This window comes from Prionailurus viverrinus, chromosome D2 (assembly GCF_022837055.1).
Source record: "Prionailurus viverrinus isolate Anna chromosome D2, UM_Priviv_1.0, whole genome shotgun sequence".
Lineage (NCBI taxonomy): Eukaryota > Metazoa > Chordata > Mammalia > Carnivora > Felidae > Prionailurus > Prionailurus viverrinus.
Window position 1 is genome coordinate 56,928,076 of NC_062571.1, and position 16,042 is coordinate 56,944,117.

Below are 16,042 nucleotides of genomic sequence, written 5' to 3' on the forward strand. Positions count from 1 at the left end.
TGAGATCATGACCTGAGTCAAAGTTGGACGCTCAACCAACTAAGCCAACCAGGCACCCTGAACCTGGCTTATTTCTGTAATGCATTTCTCTCTCCTGAAAGTAGAACTGTCAATATAAAAAGACTTATTATTTCTTGATTATTTTAAAAAATAAAAGCCACAAAAGGTATAATTGATACAAAACAATGTATCCTTCAAAAATAACTTATACTTAGCTTTGATTCATGGATATATAGGTTAGGTAAAAATATTTAGACACACATAACTCAAACACCCAACTTGCCTCAATCAGACAGCCCCTCCTTTAAGTCCGAAGATGGAAAGAAAAAGAGCTCAGATAATTCATTCAAGGATAAGGAATAAGACTATACTGAAATCTGGGAATGCAAGCTGGTGCAGCTACTCTGGAAAACAGTACGGAGGTTCCTCAAAAAATTAAAAATAGAACTACCCTACAACCCAGTAATTGTACTACTAGGTACTTATCCAAGGGATACAGGTATGCTGTTTCGAAGGGACACATGCACCCCAATGTTTATGGCAGCACTACTGACAATAGCCAAAGTATGGAAAGAGCCCAAATGTCCATCGACAGATGAATGGATAAAGAAGATGTGGTATACACATACAATGGAGTATTACTAGGCAATCAAAAAGAATGAAATCTTGCCATTTGCAACTACATGGCTGGAACTAGAGGGTATTATGCTAAGTGAAATTAGTCAGTCAGAGAAAGATATGACTTCACTCATATGAGGAATTTAAGATACAAAACAGATGAACATAAGAGAAGGGAAGCAAAAATATAAAAATAGGGAGGGGGACAAAACAGAAGAGACTCTTAAATATAGAGAACAAACAGAGAGTTACTGGAGGGGTTGTGGGAGGGGGGATGGGCTAAATGGGTAAGGGGCATTAAGGAATATACTCCTGAAATGATTGTTGCACTATATGCTAACTAATTTGGATATAAATTAAAAAAAAAATAAAATTAATAAAATTTAAAAAAAAGACTATATTGAAATCTAATCTTTTAGAAAAGAATAAAGATTTATCCATAAGGATTGGATTTTTGTTCTCTTTCTGTTGCTGATATCTCAAATCATAATTATGCTCAGGTCTCATTAGTAAAGTGCACATGTCAAACCAGAGATCACTTCATCTGCCACAGGAGCCTTTTAAAATAAGACCAAGTCTCAACCATTTTTCTCTAGTCACACTAGCACAACTTATCAATGCTTCTAAAACACTATTTCAATGAAGCCTCACAAGATATCTGTGAACTAGATATAACTATTATCCTTATTTTCAGAGAAGGAAACAAGCTCAGAGAGAATGAATGGTCTTCCTGGGCCAGAGGAATAATGCCTTAAATCAGGTCTAACAACAAGTCCCCTGGTCCTCCCAGTGGGCCACATGGCTTCTTCAGAGGAAAGCACAGCAGCCGCTACTTTTCATCCCCAAGCCTCGGGCAACTGGCAGTCAGTGCGAAATAATCTTTTTCGTTCTAAGTATCGTCTGAAATATGTTGTATGATATGATTTCCAGGATCCGTCAGCTGTTTATTCACTGAAAGCCTCACTGAGTAAACAAGGCCAAAGTCTACACAGAAAGAGAACATAACTATTCCATGTTTATTGAGCATATTCTTAGCACTTCTGTACTTGGTTTCACAAATTAGTTTACACTTGCTTTAAATTTTCTTAACAAGTATTCTTAAGATTTTGTTCACATGTGTCCCATCTGTCCAAGAATGCAGGGACCATGGGGGCTGTCTTCACAGCTCTGCACCTCAGCACTGGGGACAGCGCTAGGTATGTTATCAATAACCATCTGCTAAACGAACTCAAGGGCAAAAAGACCCAGTCTTTCTATTTTACGTTGCTTCTGACACTGGGAATTCAAAAACTGCTCCTGACTGACTAAATGCAGAAAGGACTTACATTCAGTAAGAATAAATATAATCAGTACCTTTTTTCCCCTCTTTCTTCCCCTCAGACCATTTCAATCTTGTTGGCATCAATGTGACAGCTGGAGAACCAGGAAATAACTGTAACAAGAAAATTTTATAGTGGCTTAATGTGCTTATATCATTCTTATACATGGACTACTAACAGAAGAATTATTTGCTTGTTCCATTTCAGTGTGAAGAGTTTCACGGAGGCAGATTGTATTTATATCACTAACCTTAATTGATTTTATTGCTGGCTTGATGAAGCAGCATGTCTAGTATACCTGAGACTACCCAACAAGTAATGCAGTGTCAAGCAGGCCCAGCTCAGTGTTATCTGCCCCCTAGAGTCTCCCCATAAGGACTGGAATAGTTCCAGCACTTTGTGGAGCTATTTCACCATATTTGTCACCTCTGCGTATGACTGGCTATACTCTCCTGGAACTGCACATGTGTTTGTTTTGACCATCAACATACGTGAAAGGACTGAAGAAAAGGCATAGTTTCATGGCCCAGAGAAACACAACAGGAAATAAAACAGATGACAGACAGTATAGCAATATTTCTCCTTTCTACAAATGTACACAAAGAGAAAGTCTGAAGAACAGGATCTTACTAAGTTCATATTTTCTTTGCTGGCTCTCTTCAGTTCACCCATGGCTATAGATTCCGGAGTAGGGCACTTGTTTTTCTTTTCTGACATCATCTGATTTCCCAGGACCTTCCGCTGATTTAGGAAGAGAAAATATGTGATTTATAAAGATTGACTCTATCTGTATAATCGCTATACTGATCTTTTAAACTACAGTTTCTTTCTTTTTTTTTTTAAGTTTATTTATTTTGAGAGAGAGAGAGAAAAAACGAGCAAGTAGGGGAGGGGCAGAGAGAGAGGGAGAAGGAGGATCCAAAGCTGGCTCCATGCTGTCAGTGCAGAGTCTAACATGGGGCTTGAACTCACAAACCATGAGATCATGACTTGAGCCAGATGCTTAACTGACTGAGCCACCTAGGTGCTCCACTACAGTTTCTTGGTTTAAAATTTTTTGAAACAAATAAAAAAGTTACAAAAATTAAAATAACTAAAAATAAAAATTAAAAAATTTCAGCTTTCTGATAAATTCTGCCAGGGCATCTTATACAAAGGAGTCCAAAGCATGTTACAAAAAACCTTGAAATTATTGCCTTTCTTTAGGTGATCACTTTTCCTCTACATTTAAAATAGCTGAAATGTAAGAAGCAATTTTATAGTTGATTTAAACTAGCTAATGCAGGCCAATTACAGTGTGTTTCTAAGAACATTAAAAAACAAAACAAAACCCCCAGTTATTTACCAATATAATTTTTTTCCCAAAGACATGTGGTCTCTGGCAGCTATTAAGAGTCCCCTCCCCGGGTGCCTGGGTGGCGCAGTCGATTAAGTGTCCGACTTCAGCCAGGTCACGATCTCGCGGTCCGGGAGTTCGAGCCCCACGTCGGGCTCTGGGCTGATGGCTCGGAGCCTGGAGCCTGTTTCTGATTCTGTGTCTCCCTCTCTCTCTGCCCCTCCCCCGTTCATGCTCTGTCTCTCTCTGTCCCAAAAATAAATAAACGTTGAAAAAAAAAAAAGAGTCCCCTCCCTACTAAAGGACACTTCTGCGAGGTCCACTCTACAGCCTCCCTGTCACATCCTCATACAGGATTAGAAAATTTGGGGAGAGTCTTTAAGAGTTTCTAATACAGCCACAAGAGCATGCAGGTCTTGTTACGAGGGTCACATGCCTATATTGTCATTCAGAGCAGGACAAAAAGCCCTTTCATCTCTGAACAGCTTAGAAGCTCACCTAACCTACTGTAACAGCTGACAGTGACAATTCTATCATCTTTGAGGAAATCTTCCCGTTTTTCTTCTTAGATTAAGTTTAAATCCCAAAAAAGGAATGTAACAAAACTAAAAGATTAAACTTTACAATATAAATTTTAGCAGCAATATTAAGAATATTCCAATGCAGGGGCACCTGGGTGGCCCAGTCGGTTAAGCATCTGGACTCTTGATTTAGGCTCAGGTCATGGTCTCAAGTTTGTGAGTTCGAGCCCCGTGTCAGGCTCTGCGCTGACAGTGGAGAGACTGCTTGGGATTCTCTCTCTCTCACACCCTCTCTCTCACCCTCCCCCACTCTCTCTCTCTCTCAAAATAAATAAACTTTAAAAAAAAGAATATTCCTGGGGCGCCTGGGTGGCTTGATCCGTTAAGCGTCCGACTTTGGCTCAGGTCATGATCTCATGGTCCGTGAGTTCAAGGCCCACGTCGGGCTCTGTGCTGACAACTCAGAGCCTGGAGCCTGTTTCAGATTCTGTGTCTCCCTCTCTCTCTGCCCCTCCCCTATTCATGCCCTGTCTCTCTCTGTCTCAAAAATAAATAAACATTAAAAAAATTTAAAAAAAAAAAGAATATTCCAATGTAATAAATTATTTACATGAGAGGAATTCTGGAGGAAAGGGTCTAGCCCAAAAAAAAAGGGATCAAAGCAGAATATAAATCAAATACCTAAAACATAGAAGTACCAGAAAAATGAGACCACTACATCTTCCTTTCTGAAATCAGGTATCACCTTAGAAAAGCTGAAATGGGGATCCTAGGAGCCATAGGACAGGCTATAAAGCTTCCAATGAACTTTTAAAAAGACATTTCATTACCCCGTCTCTATTGAGCAGAAACCTCTATTATTAGCTCAAAAGTCTCTTCATTTAGAACAAAAATACTTTATCCTTCTGTTTCATAAAATTTGTTAATGTTTGTATTTAAAGTTGCTGTTCTAAAATGTTTTCTCCTGGCAGAATTATAAACTCTATTATAATTCTAAAGCTCTAAATTCTCTCTCAGTAAGTGGGCACTTGCCAAAAGGATATACTCTATATTTACATCTGAAGCAACACTTAGCATGACATCTAGAGCCACCGCAGAGACCTCACTAGAAAGAGAAAACTACACCATGTAGCTTCAGTTAAAGAAACATTTGTTTGACACATAGAAAATATCTGACTAACAACTTTTCTTGTTATCAATAATCTCAATGACAGGAAGTCAGAGGAAATGACAGACTTCCAAGTAAAATGAACCAAAAAGGATGTTCATTTCATGAACTACACCTAAGCAGGTGAGTATACTGCTAGGGTTCTAGCAAAATAAATTACTTTTTAATTATAGTAAAATATACACAACACAAAATTTACCATTTTAACCATATTGAGTATGTAGTTCAGTGGCATTACTTCCATTCATATTGTTGTGCAACCATCACATCATCCACCTCCAGAATTTTCTCATCTTCCCAAATAGAAACTGTCTACCCACTAGACAATAATTCCCAACTCCCCCCGCCCCAAACCCTTAGCCCCTAACAACGACCATTTTACTTTCTTTCTCCATGAATTAGACTATTCTAGGTCTCTCGTATAAATGACATCACATAGTACGTGTTCTTTTATGACTGGTTTATTTCATTTGGCATAATGTCCTCACGGTTCATTCACGTTGTAGTATATGTCAGAATTTCCTTCCTTTTTAAGGCTGAAGAGTATTCCACTGCGTGTATATACAACATTTTGTGTATCCATTCATCCGTCAACAGATACTTAGGTGGCTTCCACCTTTTGGTTGTTGTGAATAATACTGCTACAAACACGGGTGTACAAATATCTGGTTCTTACCCTTGCTTTTGATTCTCTTGGGTGTGTACCCAGAAGTGGACTTGCTGAATCATATGGTAAAATCCTTTTAATTTTTTGAGGAACTGCCACACTGTTATCCTTGGCAGCTGCGCCATTTTCCATTCCTACCAATAGTGCACAAGGGTTCCAATTTCTCCACATCCTCCCTGACACTTGTTCTTTTCTGTTTGTTTTTTTATTTTTTTTTTATGTTTATTTAGTTTTGAGAGAGAGAGAGAGAGAGAGGAGAGAGCGAGCGGCAGAGGGGCATTGAGAGAGGGACACAGAATCCGAAGCAGGCTCCAGGCTCTGAGATGTCAGCACAGAGCCCAATGTGGGACTCAAACTCACGGACCGCAAGATCATGACCTGAGCTGAAGTTGGACGCTTAACCGACTGAGCTACCTAGGCACCCCTGTTTGTTTGTTTTTTTAATAATAGCCATCATACTGTGTATGACTTGCTATCTCACTGTGGTTTTGATTTGCATTTCCCTAAAAGATAAGTGATATTGAGCATATTTTCATGTGTTTATTGGCATTTGTGCATCTTCTTTGGAGAAATGTCAGAGTCCTTTGCCCATTTTTTAATTTTCTTTTTCTATTGTTGTAAGAGTTCATTATATATTCTGGACTCCTTACCAGACATATGTTTTACAAATATTTTACATTCTGTGAGTTGCTCTTTCATTCTGTTGATCACAAAGGCAATTTTGATGTTAAGCAAGACTAATGTAGCAGAAGGTACTCACCCCCCACAGATCAGGATTGAGAGTGAAGTCTAAACTTCTATTAATGATAATAGCTAAGACCAAAATTAGGGCTAGATGACATAGCAATGGCTAACAACTGCAGCTTACAGAAAAAATACATATTACAAGGTCTTTATTTTTTTAGGGAATAATGTTTACTTTTAAACAGAGCTCCTTAATGTTGCTGAATTTATAGATTTTAATAACATTAAAACAATTTTTTAAATAAAAACAGCAGAACACAGAACTGTGCTTAATCTCTCTCCAAGTTAACCAGAACGTTGCCTTAGTTTATGCCTGAAAATTTGAACCCCATAATTGGGTTATCTACTGCCACCTAATGGCAACATCCCTTAATCACAAGTTGAGATCATCCGTGAAGACCTGTGAATTCAACCTACAAGCATAGTGAGGGCAGCAACAGCACAGAAGTAGATACTGTATTTGTTTTAAAAACAAGATTTTTAAGTAATTTGATACAGAGGAAATATACAACTGATTGAAATAATAAGCTTACAAAAATTTCAGCTACCTGAAACTCACTAGGCTATCAGAAAATCCATTTTCTGGGGGCACCTGGGTGGCTCAGTTGGTTAGGTGGCCAACTTTTGATTTCAGCTCAGGTCATGATCTCACAGTTTGTGGGTTTCGAGCCCCACATCAGGCTCCACGCTGATAGCATGGAGCCTGCTTGGGATTTTCTCTCTTTCTGTCCCACCCCCGCTGGTGCACAAGCCACACACGCTCTCTCCATCTCTCTCTTCTCTCTCAAAATAAACTTCAAAAAAAAAATCCATTCCCAAACCATTTGCACAAGCCTGTCAACTCCCTCACTTCTCCAAGAGCTTTTGTAAATTGTGCAGTGAAATGTGTAGCACAAAACAAAGAACTCTCTACACTGCTCAGGAATGGGACTCTGTCCTCAGCCCCCAAAGAGAAGGAAGGACCTTCCTTTTATTCTTCCCTTCTCCAATCACAGAACCCCTTCTCCAATTTGAAACAGAAAAATGCTATAAAAACTAAAAGTTTTTCCAAATTCTATCCTTAACCTCTTACAAGCAAACCCTTTATAGGATCCCAAAGAATAGAAGAAAACTGTTTATGCATAAGAAAAGTCAGACTGTTAAATTTTCTCTAAGTCAATGCTGAAAACGACAGCACAGCCTACCTACCTTGATAAGGCCACTGAAGGAACGTGAACGGGCTCTCTTCTGTACCTGAGGAGTAGAAGATTCTCGCCCTGGTGTCTGAGTCACCGACTGCTTATTAAACTAAGAGAAAACATAAACATTTTACTATTATTTCCCCCATCAAGAGATAGGATTCTGTAATCATCAATAGCTAAGTATAAATATCCAGAAAAATCCAGGAATAAGTGTGTCTCCACACATATGGATTGGTAGGTTGGCAAGCAAATCTCAAAGCAAATGATGTTGCCAAAAAAAAGTCAAAATTTTTTAAATTGCTCTAAGAAGACTGCACTTCATTTTCCTTTTCACATGTACTATATGAGGTTGGAAATGTTACCCCTATTTTACAGACAAGGAAACTGAGACTCTGGGAGTCATGTAATTTGTCCAAGATCTCCAGCTGGTAATCAAGACTTTTCTGCAGAAAGTACCTTGAACAAAGAGAGTGACTAGCACAACCTAAAACAGTCCTTAATTTAACATAAATTGCACACAGAATAAAAAAGTGACTAAAGCTCTTTAAATGGACATCTGTCATGATTGCTTGCCAGCGTTATTATCAGAGGAAATACATCAGAATAAAAATTTGTCAGGGTACCTGGGTGGCTCAATCGGTTAAGCATCCGAATCTTGATTTTGGCTGAGGTCACAATCTCACGGTTTGTGAGACTGAGCCACGAGTCAGGCTCTGCACTGGACGTGGAGACTATGTAGGATTCTCTCTCCCCCTCTCCCTCTGCCCCTCCCCAACTTGCTCGTACCCTCTCTCTCAGAAGAATTGGCATTTTTATCAATATCAGCTCTCTGTTTAATAGTATCTAACATGGAAAAATGGAAGACCTAAGACATTATATAGTCTTATTTAATGCTTTGATTAGCCATTCATCTTCCCAGTTACAAAAAAATGACATAGTATTTAATTCTACTTATCTTCCTTTTCGACATATCGTTTTTACACGTGAATTTTAATTTTGCAAATTTTTATCAGTTCAGGTTCAGTTCTGGAGACTTTAAAAAATGACACTTTTCATACATATTATATAGGTACCAAAATGTTCTCGACATTAATTATCTCACCTGACAGAAAATTTAGTCACTTCTAAAGAGCTTCGCAAGCAAGCATCCCTCCAGGGTATATTGGGACAAGTGACAACCCATCATTCCTGATCATGTTGGACAGGTACAGTAAGGTGGGTTCTCTTGTATCCAGCTTGTGAAAGCGTTAATAATTTTCTGGGAAGCTGTTTAGCAATGTATGTCCAGAGTCTTTTAAAAATGCATACAGTAGCCCCCCTTTATTCATGGTTTTGCCTTCCGTGGTTTCAGCTACCTGTAATCAACCACAGTCCAGAAGCAGATGATCCTCCTTCCGATGTACGGTCAGAGGTCAGTAGTAAGCCTAACGCTACATCATAATGCCTACATCATTCACCTCACTTCACCAAATCACATGAGCATTTTATCACTTCGCATTATCATAAGAAGGGTGAGAACACTATAGTAAGGTATGTTGAGAGAGAACACATCCACATAACTTTTATTACAGTATACTGTTATATCTGTTCTATTTTATTATTATTGTGGTTATTGTTATTGTTGTTAATCTCTCATTGGGCCTAATTTAGAAATTAAACTTTATCATAAGTATGTATGTATTAAAAAAACATAGTATATATAGGGTTCAGTACTATCCACAGTTTTCAGGCATCCACCGGGGGTCTTGGAATGCATCCCCTGAAGATAAGAGGCAGGAACTACTGTATTCAAAAACTCACACCACCTATGAAGTTCTTACCAAAAATCAAAAAACCTAATTGATATTCAAATCAGTTTCTATAATTAGATCTAACTACAAATGTATAATAAATACAGAGGATGGAGGAACATGTTAAATAAAACCGCAGAAGTGCAACCAGCAAGATCCAGTCTGTGGAAAACAATCTGGTTTGTTTCACAAATGAAGTGCAGAGAGAGAATGTGTGTATTTAAACACAAATGTGGTAACCTGGATTAGATCCTGACACAGAAAAAGGGTATTAGCGAAAGAACTGATAAAATCTGAGTAAAATCTATCATGTTAATAGTAACATTAAGTTTTAACAATTTTTTTTTTATGAGAGAGAGAGAGAACACAAGTGCGAATGAGGGAGACAGAGCAGAGACAGGGGGAGAGAATCCCAAGCAGACTCCACAACGGTGCAAAACCAGACATGGGGCTAGCAGAAGATCATACATGACCTGAGCCAAAATCAAAAGTCGGATGCTTAGCCAGCTGAGCCACCTAGGCATCCCAGTCTTAACAATATTAACATCAGGAGTGAAGGGTACCCTGAGTGAAGGGTATGTGAGAATTCTCTGTATTATCTTTGCAAGCTTTTCCTAAATCTAAATTCTATTTATTATTTTTTTAATGTTTATTTATTTTTTGAGAAAGAAAGAGAGACAGAGAGTGAGTGGGGGAGGGGCAGAGAGAGAGAGGGAGACAGAATCAGAAGCAGGCCCGAGGCTCTGAGCTGTCAGCAGAGTCGGATGTGGGGCCCAAACTCACAAACCATGAGATCATGACCTGAGCTGAAGTCGGACGCTTAACGAACTGAGCCACCCAGGTGTCCCGTAAATCTAAATTATTTTAAATTTAAGGGCCAGCTGGGTGGCTCAGTCGGTTGGGTGTCCGACTTCGGCTCGGGTCATGATCTCACGGGTCAGCTCTGTGCTGACAGCTCCAGGTCAGGCTCTGTGCTGACAGCTCAGAGCCTGGGGCCTGCTTCGGGTTCTCTTCCCTCTCTCTCTGCCCCTCCGCCCCCACTCACATGCTCTCTCTCTCTCTCTCTCTCTCTCTCTCTCTCTCAAAAAATGAATATTTAAAAAAAAAAAATTTAAGTTTACTCAGGGACGCCAGGGTGGCTCAGTCATGTAAGCATCTGACTTCAGCTCAGGTCATGATCTCACGGTTCGGGAGTTCAAGCCCCGTGTCAGGCTCAGAGCCTGGAGCCTGCTTCGGATTCTGTGTCTCCCTCTCTCTCTGCCCCTCCCCTGCTCACACTCTGTCTCTCTCTCTCTCTCAAAATTAAATAAACATTAAAAAAATGAAAAATAAGTAAATAAACAAATGAATTTAAGATTATTCAAACAAACTTTGGCAATGTTTTAGGGGGAAAAGGGGGGGGAGAGAAAGAGAGACCTATATATTAAAAGGGATCTAGGGGCGCCTGGGTGGCTCAGTTGGTTAAGCATCCACCTTCAGCCCAGGTCATGATCTCACAGTTCATGGGTTCAACCCCCATCTTGGGCTCTCTGCTATCAGCGCGGAGCCCGCTTCAATCCTCTGTCCCCCTCTCTCGCTGCTCCTCCTTTACTCCCGTGCTCTTTCTCTAATAAAAATTTAAAAACTTTAAAAATAAAAAGGGGGGGCCCCTTGGTGGCTTATTCAGTTAGGCACCCCACTCAGCTCAGGTCATGATCTCACGGTTCGTGGGTTCAACTCCCACTTTGGGCTCTGCACAGACAATGCAGAGCCTGCCTGGGATTCTCTCTCTCCCTCTCTGCCCCATCTCACTCACACACTCTCTCTCAAAAATAAATAAACTTTAAAAAAAAGTGACCTAATAGCTATAAGCTACACCCAAAAAAAAAAAAAAAAAAAAAAGCATATCCTTGGGTCATGCCACTTCTAGGAAAAACTCTGCAATGAAAATAGCTATAAGCAAAAATGTATAAGCTAAAAACAACCTATTTCCCAAACATGTTCAATGTTAGGCAAATTGTATATACATTAGATATGTGATGAAATATTATGCAAGTGTTAAAAATGTTCACGACCCTTTTTGTTGTTGTTGTTTTTTAATATTTATTTGTTTCTGAGAGACAGAGAGAGAGAGAGAGAAAGAAAGAGACATAGAATCCGAAGCAAGCTCCAGGCTCCAAACCGTCAGCGCAGAGCCCAACGTGGGGCTTGAACCCACAAACTGCAAGATCATGACCTGAGCCAAAGTCGGACACCCAACCGACTGAGCCACCTAGATGCCCTTGTTCACGGCCTCTAGAAAATGATCATGATATAATATTAAATGAAAAGGACAGGAATATAAAAACTGAATATATATTATGATCTCAAGCAAAAGAAAAACATGTCAAATACATATTCATGGAAAGAAACGCTAGAAGAAAATACTCCCAAATTTTTATTGGTGGTTATCTCAGGATGATTACAGGTGATTTTTCTTCTTTACACTCTTCTGGAGGTTTCAATGTTTCTATAGTAAATATTTATTATTTTTATAACCAGAGAAAAATCAGGAAATAGTAAAATTACACTTTCCACAAAACAAAATGGCAGTATTTGAAACGTATGCAAGGAGTTTGCAAGCATGCATGAGAAAATGCTTATGCTGTAATGTTTAGTAAAAGAGATAAAGAAAGTATGTGGTATGCTCCTAATTATGTAAAAATTTATTCATAGGAAAAAAACGAAAAGAAATACCAAAAAGGTAAACACTGGTGGGATGAGTGATTTATTTTCTTCTTAACCTTCTCTATAATTTCCTATTTTTCTAAAAAGACCAAAAATGATGCTAGCTTTTTCCTTCATATTATCTTTAACCCTCTGCATTCTTGATGACAAAGTCATTACACTTGTCCTAAGTTGCTGTCTTAGTTTCTATCAAGAATTAAATCACTGCAGTGCTCTGAATCTGTGATAATACTCAGACAACACCCCTGAAAATTCCAGTCATAACACGATTTGCTAGATCTCAAAGTAACTTCAAAGAGTGTAACAGAAAACTTTTCTTAAAAGAGTCTATCAACTATTAAGAATAGCTCAGTTACACTTTTTCTGAGCACTTGGTTATATCTGGCCCTACGCTTGAGATTAGGTATAAAAAGAAAAAGTAAAAACACAGACTTCCCTCAAGAAGGTCCCAGTTGAATAAGAAGTCAAGAGGCTGACCTTGCCTATTCAGCTAAAATTCAAGAGGGATTGAGACAAAATATATTTCCCGAGAAAGAAATTAACCAAGTCGTTGGGATTTACTCCTGCTACACTTCAAGTCTCAAAATGGCAAATGAGAGCACTAATTTGTTCCCACGGCTCCAAAATCAACAAATTTAGCTACCAGAATTCCTACCTTCTAATATCAAACCAGGCCCGCTTTATAGTGTTTCCTAACTGCAAACAACTCATTAGTAAGAGCTACCGCTTTCTGCTATGCCAGCCACTTTACATAGATTCTTTCTAATGTTTATAGTCATGAAACGTGGACATTTCAATTACCATTTTACAAACAAGGAAATTGGAATTCCAAAGGATTAAATTATTTGCCAAGAATATCTGAAGGCTTTAAACTCCAGAACAATATATTGTATAACTGCTGGTTCTCTCTCAGCATATTTGGTACATGACCGAAATTAGAGAAACTCTAACTACACTTGGATCCTTCTGTTTAACTGCAGAAATCCAAGAGCCTCCCTCTACTCCCTTCCCTAGTGGGGCAGTAGTATAGACACTGCCACTGAGATTCCACTGACAAGTTTGCTTCCTTGGCCGAGCCAAGTGTAGGTCAATACGAGCCAAAACTTAAACGAGATTTGTAACAGTATTCCCTAGTGATTCTACAACCTGACTACATTCCTAAAGCCCGTCACCATTTCCTGCATTCAGGTACCTGTCTAATAAGCTGTTTCTTCTTCGCTGACTCTGGCATATTGTGAACGTGTTGGAACAGCTCTCTCAATGCCTCTTCTGTACGCTGCTGGGTCTCCTCCTGATGAGAGCAGGAATCAACCCAGTTCCGTTTCTGAGATTTTGCCAGCTGGAAGGACTTCGTATGACATGAAGCTATCAGATCAAGATCATCCTAGAGAAAATTTTAAAGAAAAGCAAATTAATATATCCTGCCAGCTTATTTTCAGGTTCCCACAACCCTGGAACAAAAGAGGGGGGAGAAATGGGGAACATGGTACACTCTTAAATCAAGGAATAAGAAAAACCTAAACATAAAATTACCAGATGAAGAGAAATCGCTAATTATGGACTACATTAACAGCCCACTCCCACGACCTACATAGAGAACCTAAATTCATTTAGAATATTGCCACCAAAAATTATATTTATATAAGAGTTCAGTTTTCAAAGCATCTTTTAATCGCATATAACTCTCACTGCTATCCTATGAGGTAAGCAGGGAAAGTATCATCATTCCTATTTGATAAAAGAAAAAACTGAAGTTAAGCTATAAGTTTAAAGTCATTTAGATATTAAAAGGGACAGACCCATCCTGGAGACCAAGTGCACGGGCTCTTGGCTGGGTGCTCTTTCCTACACATGACAACATGATGGGGTAACTACACTGCAGCGGTGGAGGAATGGCAACAACTCTCTAAGAAAAACCAAACTCCACTTACACTAGTTGAACTCATATACTGTCTTCCAGGTCACACCAAATATTTACTGAAGAAGAGGCAGGAACAATAGCATAAGATGACAGCTTAAGTTTCTAACCAAGACAGACTAAATAGAAATCGTTAAAAAGTACTTGTGAAGTTTTTTAAACTTCTCAGTTTTAAAGCACAAGAATCATATGCAATCTTGTTAAGAAGCATCACACATTTGCTTTCTAAGCTCATGTGGTCTCAAGCGTTTGAGACATTTGGTAGACCACTGAACATGAAATAAGAATGTATTATATAAAACTAATTTACTGCTGCAAAATATTTAATACATTGCTATTTACAGACTGCTTATATCATATGCTGTAAGAATGCATAGGGGCTTTATGAAAAACTTCAAACATGCAGTCTATGTCATCACTCACATGTAGAGGATACCATCTACCAGTGGAGCACCTCTGAAAGGAAACAAGAAGACTGCGGGGGGCGGAGGGGGCACTTTTGTTTCAATACATAACTTTCTTCTCCGTCTTTTTCCTTATCTCAAACTGACTAGATAATTTTGAACTATAACACTAACATTTTATTTTCCATGGATTATTTTTATTTCATACTTTGTTTTATTATTTTTTCAAAGTTTATTTATTTTGAGTGAGAGAGAGAGAGAGAGAGAGTGCGAGCGAGGGAGGGGTAGAGGAGAGGGAGAGAGAGAATACCAAGCAGGCTCTGCACTGTCAGCCCAGAGCCCCATGCAGGGCTCAAACTCCCGAACCATGAGATCACATGACCTGAGCCAAAATCAAGAGTTGGACACTTAACTAAGTAAGCCACCCAGGCACCCCTCACACTTTGTTTTAAAACTCCACTAATCCCGGGGCGCCTGGGTGGCTCAGTCGGTTATGCATCGGACTTCGGCTCAGGTCATGATCTCGTGGTTTGTGGGTTCGAGCCCCGCGTCGGGCTCTGTGCTGACAGCTGGGAGCCTGGAACCCGCTTCGGATTCTGTGTCTCCCTCTCTCTCTGCCCCTCCCCTGCTTGTGCTCTGTCTCTCAAAAATGAATAAATGTAAAAAAAAAATTAAAAAAAAAAAAAAAGAACTTCCTTCCCTTTTAAAAAAATAAATAAATAAATAAAAATAAAACTCCACTAATCTGGGGGGTGCGCCTGGGTGGCTCAGTTGGTTAAGCACCCAACTTCAGCTCAGGTCATGATCTCGCAGTCCATTAGTTTGAGCCCCGCGTCTGGCCCTGTGCTGACAGCTCAGAGCCTGGAGCCTGCTTCAGATTCTGTGTCTCCCTCTCTCTCTGCCCCTCCCCTGCTCATGCTCTGTCTCTCTCACTCTCAAAAATGAATAAATGTTAAAAAAAAAATTTTTTTTTTTAAAAAACAAACTCCACTAATCTGGGAGCCTGGGTGGCTCAGTCGGTTAGGCGTCCGACTTCAGCTGAGGTCATGATCTCACAGTCAGTGAGTTTAAGCCCCGCATCGGGCCCTGTGCTGACAGCTCAGAGCCTGGAGCCTGCTTCGGATTCTGTGTCTCCCTCCCTCTGTGCTCCTCCCCTGCTCACGCTGTCTCTCTCTGTCTCTCAAAAACGAATAAATGTTAAAAAAAAATTTTTTTGTAAATAAAATAAAACTCCACTAATCTTAATTAACTCTTTCTTTGAATAGGCTAAGAGCAATTTCCTATTCTTACCTTTGATGCTTGAGATCTGGAGCCCAAATAGTGCAATCTAGCACATTCCCGAATATAAACAGGAGCCTGGGCGGGATATAAAAGAAAACCAAGAACAAATGGTTAGCAGTATCTAAATTTCTTTCAGGCCACAAAAACAGTGACTCTCAAAATAACTGGACTAGCAGATTACTTCTGAAAAACAAAAGATCCCAGGGGCACCTGGGTGGCTTAGTCAGTTAAGCATAGTTTGAACCCCACATTGGGCTGTCTGCTGTCTACTGTCAGAGGGGGATCCTATGTCCCGCTCTCTCTCTGCCCCTCCCCGACTAGTGTGCATGCACACCCTCTCTCTCTCACAAAAATAAACATTTAAAAGAAAATTTTAAAAAAAGAAAGAA

At 39.5% G+C, this 16,042-nt stretch overlaps 1 protein-coding gene across 3 annotated transcripts in view; it reads right to left on the reverse strand.

Moving 5' to 3' along the window:
• ARHGAP19 (Rho GTPase activating protein 19) overlaps nucleotides 1-16,042 on the reverse strand; it is a 68,140-nt gene that overhangs the window by 7,645 nt on the left and 44,453 nt on the right. For all 3 annotated transcript variants that reach the window (XM_047826121.1, XM_047826119.1, XM_047826120.1), the window contains 5 exons: nucleotides 15,663-15,728; nucleotides 13,243-13,434; nucleotides 7,562-7,660; nucleotides 2,568-2,678; nucleotides 1,972-2,050 (listed from right to left, as the gene is read on the reverse strand). In XM_047826121.1, the coding sequence (XP_047682077.1) occupies nucleotides 1,972-2,050; nucleotides 2,568-2,678; nucleotides 7,562-7,660; nucleotides 13,243-13,434; nucleotides 15,663-15,728 (547 nt within the window). The remainder of the gene's footprint in view (nucleotides 1-1,971; nucleotides 2,051-2,567; nucleotides 2,679-7,561; nucleotides 7,661-13,242; nucleotides 13,435-15,662; nucleotides 15,729-16,042) is intronic.